The sequence below is a fragment of the Orbicella franksi genome, chromosome 4, assembly GCF_964199315.1.
Source record: "Orbicella franksi chromosome 4, jaOrbFran1.1, whole genome shotgun sequence".
NCBI lineage: Eukaryota > Metazoa > Cnidaria > Anthozoa > Scleractinia > Merulinidae > Orbicella > Orbicella franksi.
The window spans coordinates 5337101-5355031 of NC_138148.1; the positions used below are offsets into that span (position 1 = coordinate 5337101).

Consider the following 17931-nt stretch of genomic DNA (forward strand, 5'->3'; position numbering starts at 1 on the left):
TGTCATCTGCATAAAAATGAAAGAACATGTCATGTAGTCTAGCAATGTCTCTGAGGGGTGAAGTATGTAATGAATGGAGTAACGGTCCTAAGACAGACCCCTACGTTAGACTATAGGCAAGAGAAGAGCCACCGTTGACCTTGACAAACTCTTAACGATCAGCTAGGTATGAGTGACACCAGTCAAGAGCCTTATCTGATACAGTACTAAAACGAGTCGACAGTCTTGATAGCAAAATGCCATGATCCATCATATCAAAAGCAGCTGATAAGTCTAACAAAACAAGAATGACAGAGCGATTTCTTTGTAGAATCTAAAATTTGCGATATCATTATAGACTCTTATTCCTTTGTTTGCTATCATCCTACTCAACAAGATTGTGCACTTCCTGCGTCCCACACTAACGCGTTTCCTGTTAACAGTTGTCGCGTCTCTGCTAGTTACTTTCTTGACAGAGAAAGCATCAGAACTGCTTCGCCCGGAAGCTCGCCCCAGTCTCCAGTCATAACAAAGTCGCTATGATGACGTATGGAGAAATTGAGGAGTGGTTACCAAGTATATTTTGCGAATCGGCTAAAGTTTTTGAGAAAAGGATCTCATTCAGTTTTCACAATTGTGTTTTTACCACTCTGCTCTTGGCTAGGGAACTGACAAAAGATGGGTTGAGACGACGGATAGGGTTGTCTTCATTGTGGAGAAAAAAAGCCCGATGAATCAGGACAACGCGAAGAGATCAACCTCAAGATATAATTTATTAAAGTTACCGGACGAAGTCGGATATAATTGGTGTGTTGTCGTCTGATTATGCTACGATTAGTTGATCCAAATGAGGCAAAACCATGGCAGAGCTGTGCAATTTGTAGCGACAAGATACTTTTCAGAACACCAAGAGAGTTCAGTTCTCATTTGAGACAAGTGCACTGTTCAAAAGAGGGAGGGTCATTTGTTTGTCGTTATGGCAAAAATGGCGTTTGCCCTTCTCTACCTGTTGAGGGTGTAAGTGACAAAGATTACGAGGCTCATGTGAAGAAAAGTCACACGAAACTGGAGGAGAGTAAGTACTCACCTTTTATTTTTAATCTTGCAAATAACACTCCTGGCGTCCTATAGTTTGTTTAGTTAAAGGACTGAAACGTACGACTCATGAATTTCCCTGTAAGCGTAAGTTAACCTTACAATTGAACTATAGAACACGTTATAAGACAGCTTTCACAGCTGTCTCAGATGTTTTAGATAGTACATTTCTGTCTTTTGTAAACTTGTTCGTGAAGTTATAATACAGGTGATGAACACAAATGTACAAATGTCCAAATTAAGGGGACTGACCGATGATGTAATGTTTTTTCTTTAAAAAAAATCCAGGCGTCAGTTTAATCAGCATTAGAGCTTACTCAGCCATAGGTAGTCAACAAAAATTATTACCAGGATTCACCAATACCAGTCAAACTTTAGCACAAATCTTGCTCTATAGTGTTTGTTTATATATGCAGGTTTGAGTGAACTACCCCCACCCCCTTTTCTCATTCTTTCAGCTGTGTCAGATGTTCTAGATTGAAGCTATTGTGACATTATTTATAGCTTTTTAAATCTAAATGTGAACATTTTACAATGCAGAACGTTTTAATCTGTTCCGAGAAACAATCAGTTTTCCATGGGCTCAGCTTGAGGAAAACTGTGAGCTTTGTGGAACAGGTTATGTCCAGGAAAAATCTGCAAGCACCTTTTTCATGCCAAAATTGCTGGAGGTCATTGTGTTTATTATCCCTCAAATACTGTTTGCGTGATGCATTTAGACCAATTGCCTGCGAACAAAACATATTTGATGGATTATAAGTGGAAATATACACATGATAACTCGATTTATTGAAAATGGCTCTTTAGATTTTGGGTGGTTAATAATAGTTTCTATTGTTCCTCAGCAAAAACAGAAAGTAACTCCACTTCTACTGCTGATGAAACACTGTACCCAAGACCAAGGCTACCGCCCATCTCATTTCCAAATGCAAGTGCATTCACAGTCTACTCTTCCACTCAAAATCTCCCTGCTGTCCTCAATGACCCAAGATTGCTCAAACGACAGACAGACTTCTTCACAAAGACATGGGGTGAGGACTTTATACCGCAGGAAGTTCCACCACTCACTCTGCTTCCAAAAATTCCTACAATCTACTTTGATGACTACCTCAAGAAAACAGAGTTTGTAAGTAATCCACTTCAAATCATGGTTTATTGAGAAAATATGTACCATCTCACAGAAGATCAGTGGAAGTTCCAATGAGCAATGGGTTCTCAAATTAGGCCAGAGCCTTTTTGTAACTTAGGAAGTTTGAAGCTAAACAAGAACTTCCAGAGGGGTGGGAGTTCAAACAAAATCCCTCTGTGAAGCAACTATGGATATTCTCTACACACAGGATTTACACAGTCTTGAGAAGTCCTTGAAGAAAGGTTGCAATTTATCTGGGAGTATGTTCACAGTATGATTGTCTCAATGAAAAGTGGACATTCCATTTATTCAATGTTTTTCAAACAATCAGAGATAATTTATCTTCTCTTTCAGAGGATTAAAGTTCATCAAAAACTTAAGAAGCAGTCGATTGGAGGCAGCACTACTGCCACTCCAGGTGACACTGGTTTTACTGCAGCAGCTATTGCTGCTGCAAAGAGACAGAGTGGTTAGTACTGGCTGTAATGGGACATTTACAATGTGATTGTATTGCTTTAAAGTAACAGTTTATTAAAAAATTCAAAGATTGCTGCAATAATTTACAATAAATTTTACAGAACAAGTTAATAAACTAGTTGGATTTTACTACTTTTGTACAATAGCAGTATATATATGTGTGTGTTTATACTGGGTGTAAATATAATTTTTAATTTGTAATCATGTTAAACTCTTTTGAATGTTTCCTTTCCAGTTGATAAAGTTGCTTCTGATGTTAGTCTGATACCAAAGGTTGGTTGCCAATTATCATAATTCTGTAAGGGTTCATGATGAAACAATACTATTTTAATATTTCTTGTATTGACATTTTATGTTTAAGTTTATGTCTACTTTTCTTACTTTGCTTCTTTTTAATTAATAGGTCACTTTTTAAACAAGCTTAGGTGTAAGAGGTTTTGCCTTGATTTGTGGGCACCTTGTTGGAATCTCTTTTGGTGGTCTCTATAATGCTTGTATAAAGGAAGTGGAAGCAGGAGGGTTTGAAATTTTCCCATTTCCTAGACCTTTACTCCTGGTTCCCACCACTTCCCTGGTGCTTCCCACCTCTTGGTGCTTGTTTTTTTTTTTTTTGCTTTTTATTGCAAGATATTACCCCCATTCCTCCCAGTTTACACAACCATGGGAATCTCTCTTCTGACCTTCTTCTCTCTCACTTCCTGTAGAGTTCCTGTCTCCCCTTTTTTGCTGGGTTCTTGTTCCCCCTGTCTCTCTCTACTATGAAAGATTTGGATGAGGGTATATATATATATATATTTAGTATACTACATTGTGCAATAACTGACATGTAGTTACTGAAATTGTCTTCTAGAACTGTGTGCATTAAATAATAAATGACAATATTTAGAAAGGAAGTGAGACTGTATGTATGTTAAGTTTCTTTGTCTTCTAATCATGTGGCATACTCAGCAACTGACAATGTTATTTGTGTTTGTTTCAGGTGTTTATGATGCCCAATTTTGCACTGGAAGATCCTGAGATATTTAACAATGTTCTGCCGTGGAATTTGGTAACACAGGAAACAACACCTGAGGCAGTCAGGGGAATGCCGAGGAACTCAGCAAAGCTTCTTCAAGAAAAGGTGGAGATTGTTCAATCATAGTTTGAAATTCTTTAAATTTATTTACATAGTAATTGCGTTATTCTGAGATGGTTGATCAACATACTTAGATGTCTTTTGTTTGTTTAGTCGTGGCACCTGGCTATTGTTTGGCAACATATTTCTAAAGATGTTTTGACATTGACTGCTAAGAATAAAGACTTCTAAAAAATGTAACATATTTAAGTTGAACAGACCAGTTTCATTATCCACTGTATAATATTCTTTCCCAGCTTGACAGTCGCGTGCAAATTGTATAACTTGTCTTTTGTGTGAAAGTTTTGACTCAATCAGCAACCATTTGAAGGATCTACACGTATGTACAGATCTCTGTAGAGATGTATGTTATGGAATTTTCCAGGTTAACTGTCAGAATCAAGAACACAACTGTTCTCTAGTTTAATGAGTATTTCATAAGTTCTGGTTTATCCTAAATGTGCCTCAACTAATCTTGTCATGAGGCTATTCACGTGTAAAGCTTCCTTTTACCTTCATGTCAGCCTTTAAGATGGTACATACTGGTCTTTTAATGATGTTGTTAATAATCAAAAGCAAAAATAGTGTGGAAACTCTTAAAAGACGGGCTGCATTAATATCAAGATACTAACAGGTGTAGTTTGCAGCTCAATGTTTCACAAATTATTTAGATTGCAATAATTATAATTACTGTGCACTTTTACAAGTCATAACCACATGAAAAGTTCCACAATTTTTCACAAGTAGTTATGGGAGAGAATGATGATAGCCCTTTTTGTTGGAATCTTGCCAGGTTATCTTATTTTTGTCCAAAGGGTCATTTCTGTTTTAACTGCTTTTTTAACAGCTCTCACATTACCTGGACATCACAGAAGTGAACCTAGCTCATCAGATCTCACTAAGATCAGAAGACTTCTTCAGTGCAATGGCTTCTCAAGATCAACTCCAGGATCATGTAGGAGAGACAGTCAGTGAGATCAAACATTTGAGGTAATGCAGTTGAAATCAGTGTTTTTAACTAGCAGGTCGATACATATTCTTGTGTGAATTGCAGTGTATTATGTTGGTAAATTTAAACTTGGCCACCAAGAGTTCAAACTCTTGTAGCCCTGATTTGATTGCAAACATTTAATACATTTCTTATCAAACTCTGGTGCATTGCCACCTTAAAACCTGCTCAAATATTCTTGAGACTCAATGACAGTTTTGTTCATTTCTTGATTTACGAGTCTCAGGAATTAGATGCTGTGCCTGTAAGTAATGATCTAGTAATAAACAATCTTACTTTTTTTTCAACTCACTTTGTTTAGAATGAAGGTACAGAAGGTACAAGAAGTGTTGTGTTCAGGATTCTTGGATGTCCTCAGGCTTTCATCTTTAAGGTCAAGATACCTCAGTGTATATGAAAAGGTGAGATTGCTGATAATGGAAACATGTACCATTCTTGTTTATCTTTGTACATATATTTTTGTTAAATTAATGTGAGGGTGATAACGGGAGCACACTGACCTTAGAGTTTAACTGTATCAGGACTGTGCTCTAGAAGCACCCAACTTTTGCCTTTGGATGACTGGAAAAACGTACTTTTTTCAATTGCTGGGCACCCAGAATTTCATGGTTAGGAACCTTTGGCTCCTCACAATTTTTCTGAGACCACAGCCTTCTTTAAAGATCAAGTGTACCAAGTTCTGTACAGTAACGACAGCCATGGTTGATATTCTTTCAGTATAACCCCAAGCAATGTTGATTACAGTTTAGAAAGGTAATTCATGCATGCATTTATGATTGATAAAGAGCTATGGAAACTTACATGTAACTTACCCTGTCCAGTACTTGGACCACAGCAAATCAAATTGTTATTTGCTAATGATAGCTGTTGGCCTTCTTTTTTGCCAGTTAGTAGTAATGTTAATTCCTTGTACATTTGTTTTAGCTGAAACTGATGGCCACAGTTCATCAAACACAACCCACAATTCAGCTGTTGTTATCAACCTCTGATTTTGTTGGTGCACTGGATTTAATCAGCACTACTCAGGAGGTTCTACAGCAAGAACTGGCAGGCATTCAGAGCTTCAGGTACGTGCATTTATCTGTCAATTGAAAATAAAACAGGCTAATATTGGGACCAGAACATATAGTTTTTGTACCCTTCAACATGTTCAAGTTTCACAAATGTTTGTGCTGTTTGTTTGTATTGTCCTGGGAAACATGAATTTTTTGCAACAGCCAATCTCTTTTTGTGTGCAGTTCTTGAGATGGTTTCTATCCTTTTAATTGTAAATTAATTTTTACAGATTTCTTCCAATGAATAAGCAACTGTCTTCTATGATGTCCAACATTTTTTCTTGGGGGTGGGGGAGGGGGGGGGGATGCAATTTAAAGTAAAGATAAAAAAATTGCAAAAATGTGAAAATTTGGGGTGATGACCCTTTCATGTGATAAGGCATTTCATTGGGCAATTTGTTCCAAAAGTGGAGGTTGCAAAGTACACTTGTCTTCACTGTAGTAAATATTGCTTTGCTCTGTAGACACTTAGGCTCACAGTTAGCAGAGCTTGAACGAGTGATTGAAAGAATGATGGAAGCAGATTTTGTGGAGTTTGCAACAGCTAATCTTGGCAGGACAGCAGAAGATGACATGGGAAATGAAGACCTTGTGGATGAGGTATTTTCTACAAAAAAAAAAAAAACCATCAGATGGCTTTAGTCTATACTAAAATTATATAAAAACAGCTTTGTAACCAAACAACACAAAGATTGAGTGTGGAAAAGAAAATTTCGTTGTAATGTATAGTCAATTCAGTAATTTGAATTTGAGATTGCCCTTTAGAAGAGTAATTCTCAAATTTTGTGTGCCCTGGGCAAGTCCATGCTTATTTTTGTTTTCATTTTTATGACTTGATTGGAAAATGACTTTTTTGGGTCTCTGTCCTTCGAGCAAGTGGACATGAAAAGTTAGTTCTTCCACAGGAAAATCTACTTGTCCCAGATGACCTTTTTGTGAGCCCTAAGTCATGTGGCTAATACATAGTAACAGTTTCTTAGGCTGTTACATATGTAAGGTTGTGCTTACTTGGCAAATTCATTTCTGACATTGATTCTATAATATAGAATGATGCTGAACTAATCAAATGATAATTCTCATTACAAACTTATTTATAATAATTTTATTTGTCCGATTGATCAGTAGTGCAAGTATCAGTTATTGTGCTTTAAACCAGAAGAATTTTCCTTAAACTGCATCTGAGACTCCCTGCAAAAATATTCTTGGGTATAATTAGTCTTTAAATTAAAACAGCTTGGAAGTAATTTTGGTTGCCTTTTAATTTGCTATTAGGCTACATGTAAAAGAGCATTAAATTGAGTTTAATAATTAATCATGTTTTAATTTGTAAATTTTTCTTATCAAAACAGGATAGACTTGTGTCAGTACTGTTTGGTCTTCTTCGGAAGCACAAGTTTCACTTCTTACACCTGTATCGTGATGAGGCTTATTCCACGATAAAAAGCACTATCAGACAGGTTTGTTTCCAAGTGATTAACAAAGTAACCCTGAATCCAACACACCATCCATTGATTATTAATGTATTCTGCCTCAAAATGACTTTTTAAAGTCATCTCTAAAATTTAATGAGGAAGAATTAAGTAGGAAGTGGGAAACTCAAACCATTTATAAACTTTTTGCATTGATTTTTCATCAGACTGTGCAAGATATTGTGACAGACAGTACCGAGAATGAAGAAGAAAGGTAATTGTCCCTAACATGTTGGTTTAAGGGTAACGTTTTAGCAGTTGTAAAATATCGCTGAACACTGAACGTCACTATTTTGAACTCTCAGGGGAAACACAAAATAGTTTGAAACAGTGTGAGTTCAAATAGCCGATGGCAAATGACTAAAGGGTAAATCTAAGCTTAAGGGAAATGGTTTTGAGTTTGAAATTACAGATAATTCTGTACCACCAACCCTGGACCAACCAACTCTTTGTTGATAACTTGCTCTACATGTCACCTTCTCCTACTGACCATAAACTTGCAAGCTTAATTGAAGTCCCTTGAATAACTGAAAGATGTTTCTTTCTACACTGAAAGAGGCTAGTGTAAATTATGCACCTTTGAACATCCATGCTCCTAAGAGTGTGATATTGATTAATCGAGTTTTGTCATGAACTCTTCTCTTGTTCATAACAGTCAAAGTCTTGCTGATGCACTGAGAAGCTTGGATTTCCAACAGTGGATGGCCATGCTGGAGAAAGTGTTCAGTGCATCTCTGAATGTACTGCAGAGGATGCAGGTGAGTGCGACACAGCCATTTTAGTTGCTAGACACTTTCCTCAAGTTGCAAAGGTCAGTGCTAATTCCAGTTGAACTTGCTTTCAGGTGTTACACCAGAGCATTGTACGTGTGTTGGTGATCGCAGCAGGGGGCCTTAAATCTCAGTCGGATCCTGATGATGCAGAAAGTATTGACATACCTGAATCTGATTCTCATTTCCTGAAACCAGTCTGGTGAGATGTTTTCATATAAAAATTACTTTTGATCCAATAAACTGACAGAGATACGTGATGTGGATGATTATATGAGATTAATCATATGGGTGAACTGCACTGCAAAGAATGAAGGAAAGTGAGATCTTTGTAGTCAAAGCAGGAAAATAATTAAACTTGCCACATGGAAATGAAACTGTGAGCAAAGTGAAAAAAATTCCCCCTTCCACTCCTTTTTTTTGCTCACCCCTTGCCCACTTCTCCCTATTTTTGCTCACCCCAGGTGTGCTCATTTGCTTGCTTGCTTGCTCCATCTTCCCACCTTGAAAATGGACTGGAAATATCTACTATGTAGGCTATAGCTTTCTTATCTCATTTCAGCAGTGGCATGGACATTCTGATAACCACCACTGATTATCGTAAGCTGACTCAAGAGAGTAAAGAGCTTCTTTGTGCAGCTTGTGAGATGGCACAGCTTAGGTGTGCCAAACTTATCAACGTCAGAGGAAAGGTGAGCATGAACAGTAATGATTTAGAAGTTTAAACTGAATTCAGTGAATGAAGGAACCAATGAACTGACAAACGAACAAAGGGATGAATGAATAAATGACTAAATGAATGAGTGGCTGAATGAAATTTTAATGAACGAACAAATAAATGCACAGATGGTCATAGGGGGACAAATAAGCAAAGTAAAAAGCAAATTGACTCTGAGGAGTCTCTTGTTTTTCATATAGTTAAATGGAATTTAACATAGTTAACGACTAGGAGCTAGTCTGGTCAGTAGCGTTTTTATAGGCGGTTGTCAGTGTCTTGGCCGTCTGTGAGCGTTTGGTTAGCGTTTGGTGCGTTTTGTAGCGTTTGATATAGTTCAATGAAATTTTACATAGTTTATGACCAGGAGCCAGTCTGGTCAGTAGCGTTTTTGTAGGCGTTTGATAATGCCTTGGCCATCTGTTAGCGTTTGTTTAGCGTTTGTTGCGTTTCTGTAGCGTTTGCAACAGTCATATGGTCGTGAGAGCCCTGGGGCTGACATTGTCCAGCGGTATATTTGGTTAGCACATGTGTTGTCGTCCCATGTGCTCGCAGTGTGTTCATCGCTCTGTTAGTGTGGCGTTGGGGATTGAATTATAGTTTAGCGGTTCTCGGCGTTCCCTCCCTATCCCCCCTTTCTTTTCAGCATTTTATTTTTTTAATTTTTTAATTTATTTATTTATTTATTTATTTATTTACTTATTTATTTATTTATTCATTTATTTTCCACCAATGCCGTCTGGCTTGAGTGTGACGGGTGCCTGTAGGGGGCTTGGCGCGGGGGGCTCGTGGCTTGGTTGCGGGTTGGGCAGGCCAGTCGGGTGTTCTAGCGCCTTGGGGATGTGACTGCGGTTGCAGCCCCCGGGCTTCGTAGGCACCTTCCCTCCACTAGCGACTTGGGCGTTAACCAGTTTTAGTCCAGTAGGTTTGCATGTGAGTGCATGACAATTCACCTCAGACAAGGAGACTGGCTTATAGTGTCGTCTGAGTGTGGTGTGCTTGTGTGTCCAACCAAAGTTAATAGAGGGGAATGGTTATGAAGCCCGGCAAACATCAAAGGAGCAAACAAGGATGCCGAGATTTATGTTGGGAGGTCCACGACCGAGTACAATCTTTTGATTTACACTATGCATGAGTTACGTAATCAAAACATTTCAATTGGTTAGTTCCTCGGTCAGTAGTAAACAGCTATTGTGTTTACTGTTTAAGGTTAAATGCTGTTAATGGCTATTTCTCAACAGAGAAAACTGATCAATGGAAGGCTTTTCACATGGGGTTTTGTTAGTACAGAACAGTTCGTTTTGTTTTTTGTGGAATTCTTTTGGAACACATGATAAAATTTACCTCGCACCCAACTTGAAATTTATTATTACACTGCCATACATTGCACTTAGATCAGTGAAAACTCAGCACGACTTCGAGATTTGAAGACGTTAACTTACCTTGTTATATGGTGCTGACAATAAATATAAGCTTACAGAATGACTGACTGAGCAATACTGACTCGCCGGCCCTCTGTTGTGTTATTGCAGGCTGGTTACCTTGACAGCTTATCCTCATCGGAGTTTGTCAGGCTGACACGCATGGTTGAAGACTTTGTTATGGACTGCGAGAGGATATGTGGAAGACAAAGTCACAGCCTGAGAGCTACCTTGTTATCACAAGCTAAGAAATTTGTGGAAAGATTCCACGAAGAGCGCAAAAATAAATTAAGGTAACAGTGTTATGAAATTATTTCTCCTCTCCGCAACTCCTCAAGTACTAGGCTGCGAGCAGACTTTCCTTTGCTCGGAGATCCGTGGCGAAGAACGCAAAACAAGTGAGTGTACGAGCGTGACTGCATGTGTGACATGCGAGCGGCCGTCGCATTCATATCACGCTCGCACGCTTGCCACCACTTACTTGTTTTGCATTGTTCTTTGCATTCGTCCACACGGAATTTTGAGCAAAAGAGAGACTGCTCGCAGTTTACTTTTAAATCCATGGCTTCTCCTTATTGAAGTGATTTTTCCGTTGTCCGTGTATTATTTTGTAGTATTGTTTTTGATTCTAACTTTCATTCGATGTTGGTTTTCTTATGTGACCTGAATCGTGTGTTTTATACATAGTTTGATATTAGACAATGAAAGATGGAAGCAAGCAGATGTTCCCACAGAGCTACAATCCTTAGTAGATTCCTTAGTCGATGGTAAGAATCAAGTGAAATTTTTCTCCACCTTGCATTCGTATTTACTTTCTCGGACGTTTTTACAAAATAATCTCCATTGATTATTTTCAACAGGTGTTTACCCCAGGGGTAAGGAGCCGAAATTCTCCATAGGTGAGTATGACTCAAAGTGATGATTTCTCAGTTGTAAATGATAAAGAGGCTTTCACAGATAACTTTATCAACGTGAAGTTAATGAAGGTAGCGTTAGCTTAGCCTGAAATATTGGGCCTCGTCCACACAACGGCGGAGAAATTTGAAAACACAGCTTTATTTCTACGGTTAGGCCTTCCATCTACACTAATCCGTCACGAAAACGAAGCCTTACGAAAGCGCTCTGCAAACCGGAGGAATTTGAAAACGTCGGCTTTGCGTTTTACTGTGGACAAAAAAATCATTTTGAAAACGGAGCTTTTCGACAGCGACAAGGTCACGGTAATCATAACTATGATTTCCTACCCGAGTTTTCTTTAAACAGAAATCCAAAATGACCGGTGATTGTTACGTTTTCAAATTTCTCCGGCGTAGTGTGGACGGAAAACATTTGATGCGCTTTCAGAGTGAAAAATTAATTTCCAATTTCTCCGGCGTAGTGTGGATGGGACCTCAGTTAAGTCATCTCCCGCCCTCTCAGCCTGATCCCTGGGAATTACGATGAAGATGGGAAGTGACTGACATTTCAGGCTAGCGTTGGCCCTTCGAAGGGCGAAGAAAACACTTTGCTAATGATCGAAACGTCAGCCTCACTAACTCGCTAAGACGGTTAATTTAGATAAAGTTTGTCATTAACGAGCCACAGGGTTCTGCACTCAATCAGTTACATGGTATTGCAGGGTCGTTGCAATGACACCAGTGATTTTATCTTATTTATGCACAGTTGGTTTACATTCCTTTCTTTGCCAACTACTCCAGGTCCAACCGTGTCTAACGAACATAAGCCCTCACCAGATTTACTTGTAAACGGACAGAAATTTGCTGTTGTTGGGTAAGTCTGGAAATCATTAAATGAATTATCCGTTTACTCTCACAGTGCCTCTCCTCGCCGAGGTGTATAAATGGGTTGTGGCAAATTTAAAAGAGCTCAGTTATTTTGAGTTATTTTGGCCACGTACAAAATTACCTTTAAATAAAAGGAAACCTGAAAATAGTAATGTACTACGATACAAAAACACCAAAGAGATAATAATGAACCATAAAGGAACAAGGATGGCTACGGATGGAGAAGATTAACACGGATTACAAACGAACAACTTGAAAAATTTAGGCTAAACTTTTCCAGATTCGCAAACCGTAACGTGGCTTCATTAATGCAGTGAGATAACCCTGTGATAGACTTGCATCTCATCCAGAGGGGAGTAGAGATACCTCTATTGTTCTCCAGCGGGGTTGGATTTAAGCAAGCATAGAAATGTTGGCTCACACAGGCTATGCGACTTCTAATTTTTGACTTTGTATTGAACCCACTTACAGGACAGTGCTGTTATTAGTGAATATGTTAGTGGAATACTGTCAGTGCGTGGATGACACTCCGATGCTGGTCACAGACATCATGAATAAACTTTTCGAGACACTTAAGGTAAGATTTCAAATACGTGAATGAAAAGTTGGTGAGAGCGCTCGCCTCCCACCAATGTGGCCCAGGCTCAGTTGTGGCCCGGTGCCGTATGTGTTGAGTTTGTTGTTGGGTTCTCCGGTTTTCCTCCCTCCACAAAAACCAACATCTCCAAATTCCAATTCGACCAGGATGGAAGACCCGCATGAAAACCAGCCAAGGCTGATGTGGCTTCCTCTCTAAATATTGTATTTTACTATATTTATCTGATTTCCTTTTTGTTCACACTGTTTCGACTTTCTGTCCTGTATATCATTTGTTTCTGTTATGTTTTATAGATGTTTAACTCGAGAACTTGTCAGTTGGTTCTTGGAGCGGGAGCTCTTCAGCTTGTTGGACTAAAGACGATCACAGCAAAACATCTAGGTACCTCAGTTGTAGAAAAAATTATATCCTCACGTTTGCGGATTCTTTCCTCTACTCACAAGTATAAGTTAATGAGGACCGTAGGGATGTAAGAACTTGCATAAGGGCAAGAACGGACACCTTGCGCTCGACGTATGTTGTCTTTTTCTAGGCATCAAGGAGGCATAAGCAAAAGCATTTAAGGCCACGGTTCTGTTTTTCTCGTTCTTATGCTTATCTACTTATTTGCGATAATAAAGGCGGCAGCGTGGCCGAGTGGTCAGCGCGTGGGACTCGCAACTGATCCAGCGGTCCCCGGTTAGAGTTCCTCTCTTGACCACTACTTAGATTTGTTTCACGAGTTCAAATCCTCGGCCACACTTGCAAATAGCCAACTGGTTTGCCTGCGGCCAGTTGAATATCAGTTGTTTTCTGGGTCCCATTGCTATAAACACTGCCGAGGGAAAATAAAGGTTATTTATTATTTTTTATTGTTATATTATACCGATCTTTCTATCGATTCTCAGGCTGCCCTCACTAACTCCTGCTTATGGTTACGTCGTGGCTATGTCTTTAATGAAAATTTGTGGTTCTTTGTTTTTTTTACAGCTCTTGCCGCTCGCTGTTTGGAAGTGGTAACAATTCATATTCCTGTATTCAAAGCACATTTTGAGCAAAGGCTGCCGCCTAAACAATACGTCCTGTTGTCACAGTTTGATCAGATACTCAAGGTAAACAATATGTATTTTTAGTAAAATCTTCCCGTAATAATTGCCTACGGATTAAAAGGAACCAGAAGGCCGGTAGGTCCGGGAGTTAATCTTCAGTTTCTGTGCCTTTTCCCCTTTTATACGATAGTCTCAATTAACTGGTACCCATTTATACACCTGGGTGGAGAGAGGTACTATGAGAACAAAATGTCTTGCCCTCCGCCCTCTCCCCGCCCCGGTCGTGGCTGGAACCCAGACCGCTCGCTCTGTGATCAGACCTAAATGACGCGGGGCACTTCAGAGAGCTTTCGCACCCTGAAGAGGTTGTAAAGCAGTGATTTAAGTTTGTTTTTGGAATAAGTTATCAAGTACTTTTACTGATCTGATTTTCTGTGTAGGATTACAACAATCACCGTCAGGAACTCTTTAGCAAAATCGTGAACCTCATGGAAGAACTATTCAAAAGTATTTTTTCAAAGGTATGTCGGCCATTTTCCCTCATGTACCCTTCATTTTATCAGTGTTTCTGAACGTGCTTAGTTGACTTTTAATTTTTAACAGTGGGAAGTGAAAGCTCCAATGCCGTCCCAGGCCATGCGTAGTGCTGTCAAGCAAATCACCAAACTCCACGAGTCGCTGTCACTTGTCTTACCGGAAACTCAAGTTGAGGTAACTTACTAAACGTGTTTCCTAAAAAAAAGGATGTCGCAACTCATGGAAGAATGTACCGAGCTTGTGGTGTTCGGGCGGGTGTGTGTAAAATATACCTTTTTACTTGGGAGGTCATTTCCTGATTTTACTTTGAGGGAATTTAGTTGATACTCAATAGGAATTTATCGTCACGCGTTATATTTGGTTCGAGAAATACGAAACAAATGTTTCTAGCAACTTGTATACCCAAATGAGCGTTGAAAATTACACCTGAGCACATAGATTATTGGAAAGGGGCTTCACTTGTAATGTTGTTAATCATTTTCTTGGTCATTCCACTCTTACTTTTACTATATTTTATTTCGCACGCCAATTCAAGTGACATTTCTGTTTTCAGTCTATATTCAGAGACATCAAACGAGCTTTTAAGGAAAGTCTAGCTCATAAGCTGGACAAGCTAGGAGTGACGAATGATGGCGGCCCACAGCACGGGTAGGTGGTGAATTTCCGGCGATATTTAACTTTTGTTCCCCTTGTTCGAAAGCCGGGTAGCGCTGACCCAGGATTTAAAGTTAATCGAAGTATTAATTTTTCTTGTGTAAACTGCTTTTGTTTTGTGTAGTTTGATATTCTTAAAACTCAAAACTGACGGACAAACAATATAAACAGAAAACCTCACCAAAAAAATACAAAACTGAAATCAAAATCCTCGCTAATCCCGGGTTATCTTAATCGGGCTTTGAACAACCCGGCCCAGACTGTTTGCCTAAGCTGTTTGTTTTGGGGTGTGTTCACTGTTGAAAACTTATTTTTTGTGTCAACAACAGCAGACCATGGGTGGAAAAAACAACACGCTAAGTGACCCTAAGTGAAGACCGGTCTGCGTAAGTTACTGTTCCAGTTTTCGCGACTAGCATCACTGTATAACCTATCGTGCTTTCCGCGCTTGCTTTCGTGCCCTGCGTGCTTGCGTGCGTGGAAGAGAAACACGAAGGTTTATTTCGGTCTTCCTCCTATAGTAAAATAAGACCCCGCCCTCCCGCTGGAGGAATTTGTAAAAGGAGGTTTCACTCTGAAGACGCATCAAATATTTCCCGTCCACGCTATGCCAGAGGAATTTAAAAACGCAATAATCACCGGTCATTTTGAATTTGATTTTGAGGAAAACTCAGTCAAAAGCGGGCGTTTCAAATTGCTCCTGTTTGAAGAGCGTTTTCGAAAAGCGCCGTTTTCGGGACGTATTCGTGTAGACGGTAGGCCTAACTGTAGAAATAGAGCTTCGTTTTCAATTTTCTCCGGCGTCGTGTGGACGCTGCCTAACTGTCTGACGTTATAATTATTATTTTTAAATGTAGACTTGTCACATCCGATCTGGCGTTCTTCAAGGAAAGTTTAAAGAATCTCAGTGCGATAGGAGACGTTGGCAGAAGCTTGGATGACTTGTGGAGAAGAGTGAACGAACTTAGAATGAACCGAGGATCACCGTCCACAGGACGAAAAAATGTGCTGCAAAGATAACATCTGCTAAAAAGTAGTTAATCAATCGAATCATTCTTTTCATACAATTGAAAAATTATTCAAGGACCCAGGACATTTCTCCCTGCAAAGCAGTCTCGTTTTCGTTAGTACAGTCGAACTATTCGCCAAAATGTTGTCTTTTCTGTAGCGATAGCATTACACTCTTTTTTTATATATAAGAATACTGTTTTTCCGGCCCAGGCTGAATATGTTTATTTTTCTGCCGATCTTAGGCTGAAAATATTCTTGTCAATATTTTTAGATTATAGCGTATGACATATCCGTTTTATTGACTTCGATGGTGTTCAAGTAATCTTGGCCTAGACTGCAAGAAATGAGGCCTGATGTGACGTACACAACTTCTTGCAGAAATGATAATAGCAATGAACATATGGCTAATGCTGTTTTTGTTGCTTTTTGGCTAGTTTTGCCGTTGAGAGATTTCAAGAATTTTGTACCGTTTAGTTAAAAACATATAATGTACTCTACTTACAAATTTTCGGCACACAAAATTATGTTCTCAAAATCTCATCCTCGGGTTTCTTCAAATATTCTTAAAAATTTCACAAATTTCAGCCTCGATATTCTTACAAAAAAAAGAGTGTAGGTAAGAATAAGATACATCGGTTGTCTAGTCGATTGTTAAAATGAGGAAGTGTTGATTTCCGCGTTCGCCTTTATCCACGAGCATCCCAGCTGACCCTTCATTAATTCTTTGCAAATAGTAACTAGTGAAAATGAACAACCTGTGAAACTACATGACGGAAAACGAAATTCTCCAAAGCAGCGTGACAACCAAGCTAACGCGGAGAAGTTTGGTTAGAGAGCTGAATGTTAGAATACTAGTTTTGTGTAATACCCAACTTAGTATCGATTAGTACACATTCTCCTAAGCAGTAGCGTTGGAATTCTTTAGAATTCAGTAAGGGAAATTTGTAAGTTGACCTTGAAATTTTCAGGTTTGACTTGAAGACTATTTATGGTGATTTACTTTCTGTCCTGTAATCTAGCAACGACTCCTTCGACACCAACAATGAGAATTCAATATATTTATTCCATGTTAAACGACTTTCAACATTGCACATTTCGCAAAAGCTCCAATATCTGTCTATAGATTTTCATTTACGCTTCATTCTTTGATTTGAAACAAGACCCACCCTCCTCTGAACCCCCTTTATCCCCGAACACAAACTAGAGATATACACAGCCACAATTATCAGAAACTTTTAATCAGCATTTAACATAATAATATTGGCGTGGATCTAGTTTGACAGAGATCATTTTATTAGATGTGTTGTACAGTTTGTCGAGAATTGTTTCAATGGAGCTCAGTCACGGTTTGCACATTTTGAAAAGTTTAGCCTAAATTTTTCATACTCGTCGTTTGCAATCTGTGTCAATCCTCGCCATCCTTGACCATCCTTGTTCCTTTATGGTTTATGATTATCTCTTTGATGTTTTTCTGTGGTAGTGAACTATTATTTTCAGGTTTCCCTCCATTTAAAGGAGATTTTGTACGTGGCCAAAAAAAAGGAAAGACAAAACACTGTGACTGAGCTCCTTTAAGTAGTTTCGACGAGACAGTAAAAAAGACTGAAGTAATTTCTGCTTCGTTCATGGATCACTGTCTGAGAAGAGAAAAATGCCCGTCATGGTTCTGAACTTCTTATTTGATGGTCCATGAGAGACACAGGAAGTGCTGGGCAGTAAAGGTGTTAAAGAATAAGTTTAGTTTAGTAATGAAATAAAAGGTTCGTCAATGATGATTGTGTTTGGAGAAGTCTGTGTCACTCCAAGGGTAACTTTCCACTGGTCTAGTGCAACGAAGTGAGTAGCCTCCGGGACCATCGGGTTTTTTCGGCTCTTGTTTCACGAGAGCCGAAAAAACCGAATGCTCTCGCAAGCTACAAAGTGAGTGGAAAATCAGTGTTTCTCGCACACCACAGGGGCCTGGGTATAAGTCATGTGACCTTGATGCGGGCAGTTGTTTTGCTGTGTATGTCCGTTTTTACTGGCCGTTTTTTTTTTTTTTTTTTCAGTTTGTACTCTCGAAAGTTTCGGATTTTAATATGTTATT

The 17931-nt window shown here is 39.0% G+C and overlaps 1 protein-coding gene across 1 annotated transcript; it reads left to right on the top strand.

Annotated features, from left to right (window-relative positions):
• Positions 1-551: 551 nt before the first annotated feature.
• On the top strand, positions 552-17617 carry LOC145484207 (vacuolar protein sorting-associated protein 54-like). The gene is made up of 25 exons (XM_081462844.1): positions 552-1054; positions 1920-2200; positions 2558-2672; positions 2916-2953; positions 3660-3800; positions 4642-4784; positions 5105-5204; positions 5728-5870; positions 6323-6458; positions 7208-7315; positions 7495-7541; positions 7983-8085; positions 8172-8299; positions 8660-8789; positions 10345-10526; positions 10921-11000; positions 11094-11132; positions 11931-12003; positions 12489-12594; positions 12909-12996; positions 13585-13706; positions 14084-14164; positions 14247-14354; positions 14734-14828; positions 15692-17617. The coding sequence occupies exons 1-25, from the start codon at positions 805-807 to the stop codon at positions 15852-15854; spliced, it is 3000 nt and encodes a 999-aa protein (XP_081318970.1). The 5' UTR covers positions 552-804; the 3' UTR covers positions 15855-17617.
• Positions 17618-17931: the final 314 nt, after the last annotated feature.

What these genes read in the sequence shown, in the direction of transcription:
- LOC145484207 (XM_081462844.1), top strand. Translation starts at nt 805, where the DNA reads ATGCTACGATTAGTTGATCCAAATGAGGCAAAACCATGGCAGAGCTGT. An exon ending in ACCTCAAGAAAACAGAGTTT is followed by an intron (nt 2,201 to 2,557) that starts GTAAGTAATCCA and finishes CTTCTCTTTCAG; the next exon opens with AGGATTAAAGTTCATCAAAA. An exon ending in AACTTTTCGAGACACTTAAG is followed by an intron (nt 12,595 to 12,908) that starts GTAAGATTTCAA and finishes TATGTTTTATAG; the next exon opens with ATGTTTAACTCGAGAACTTG.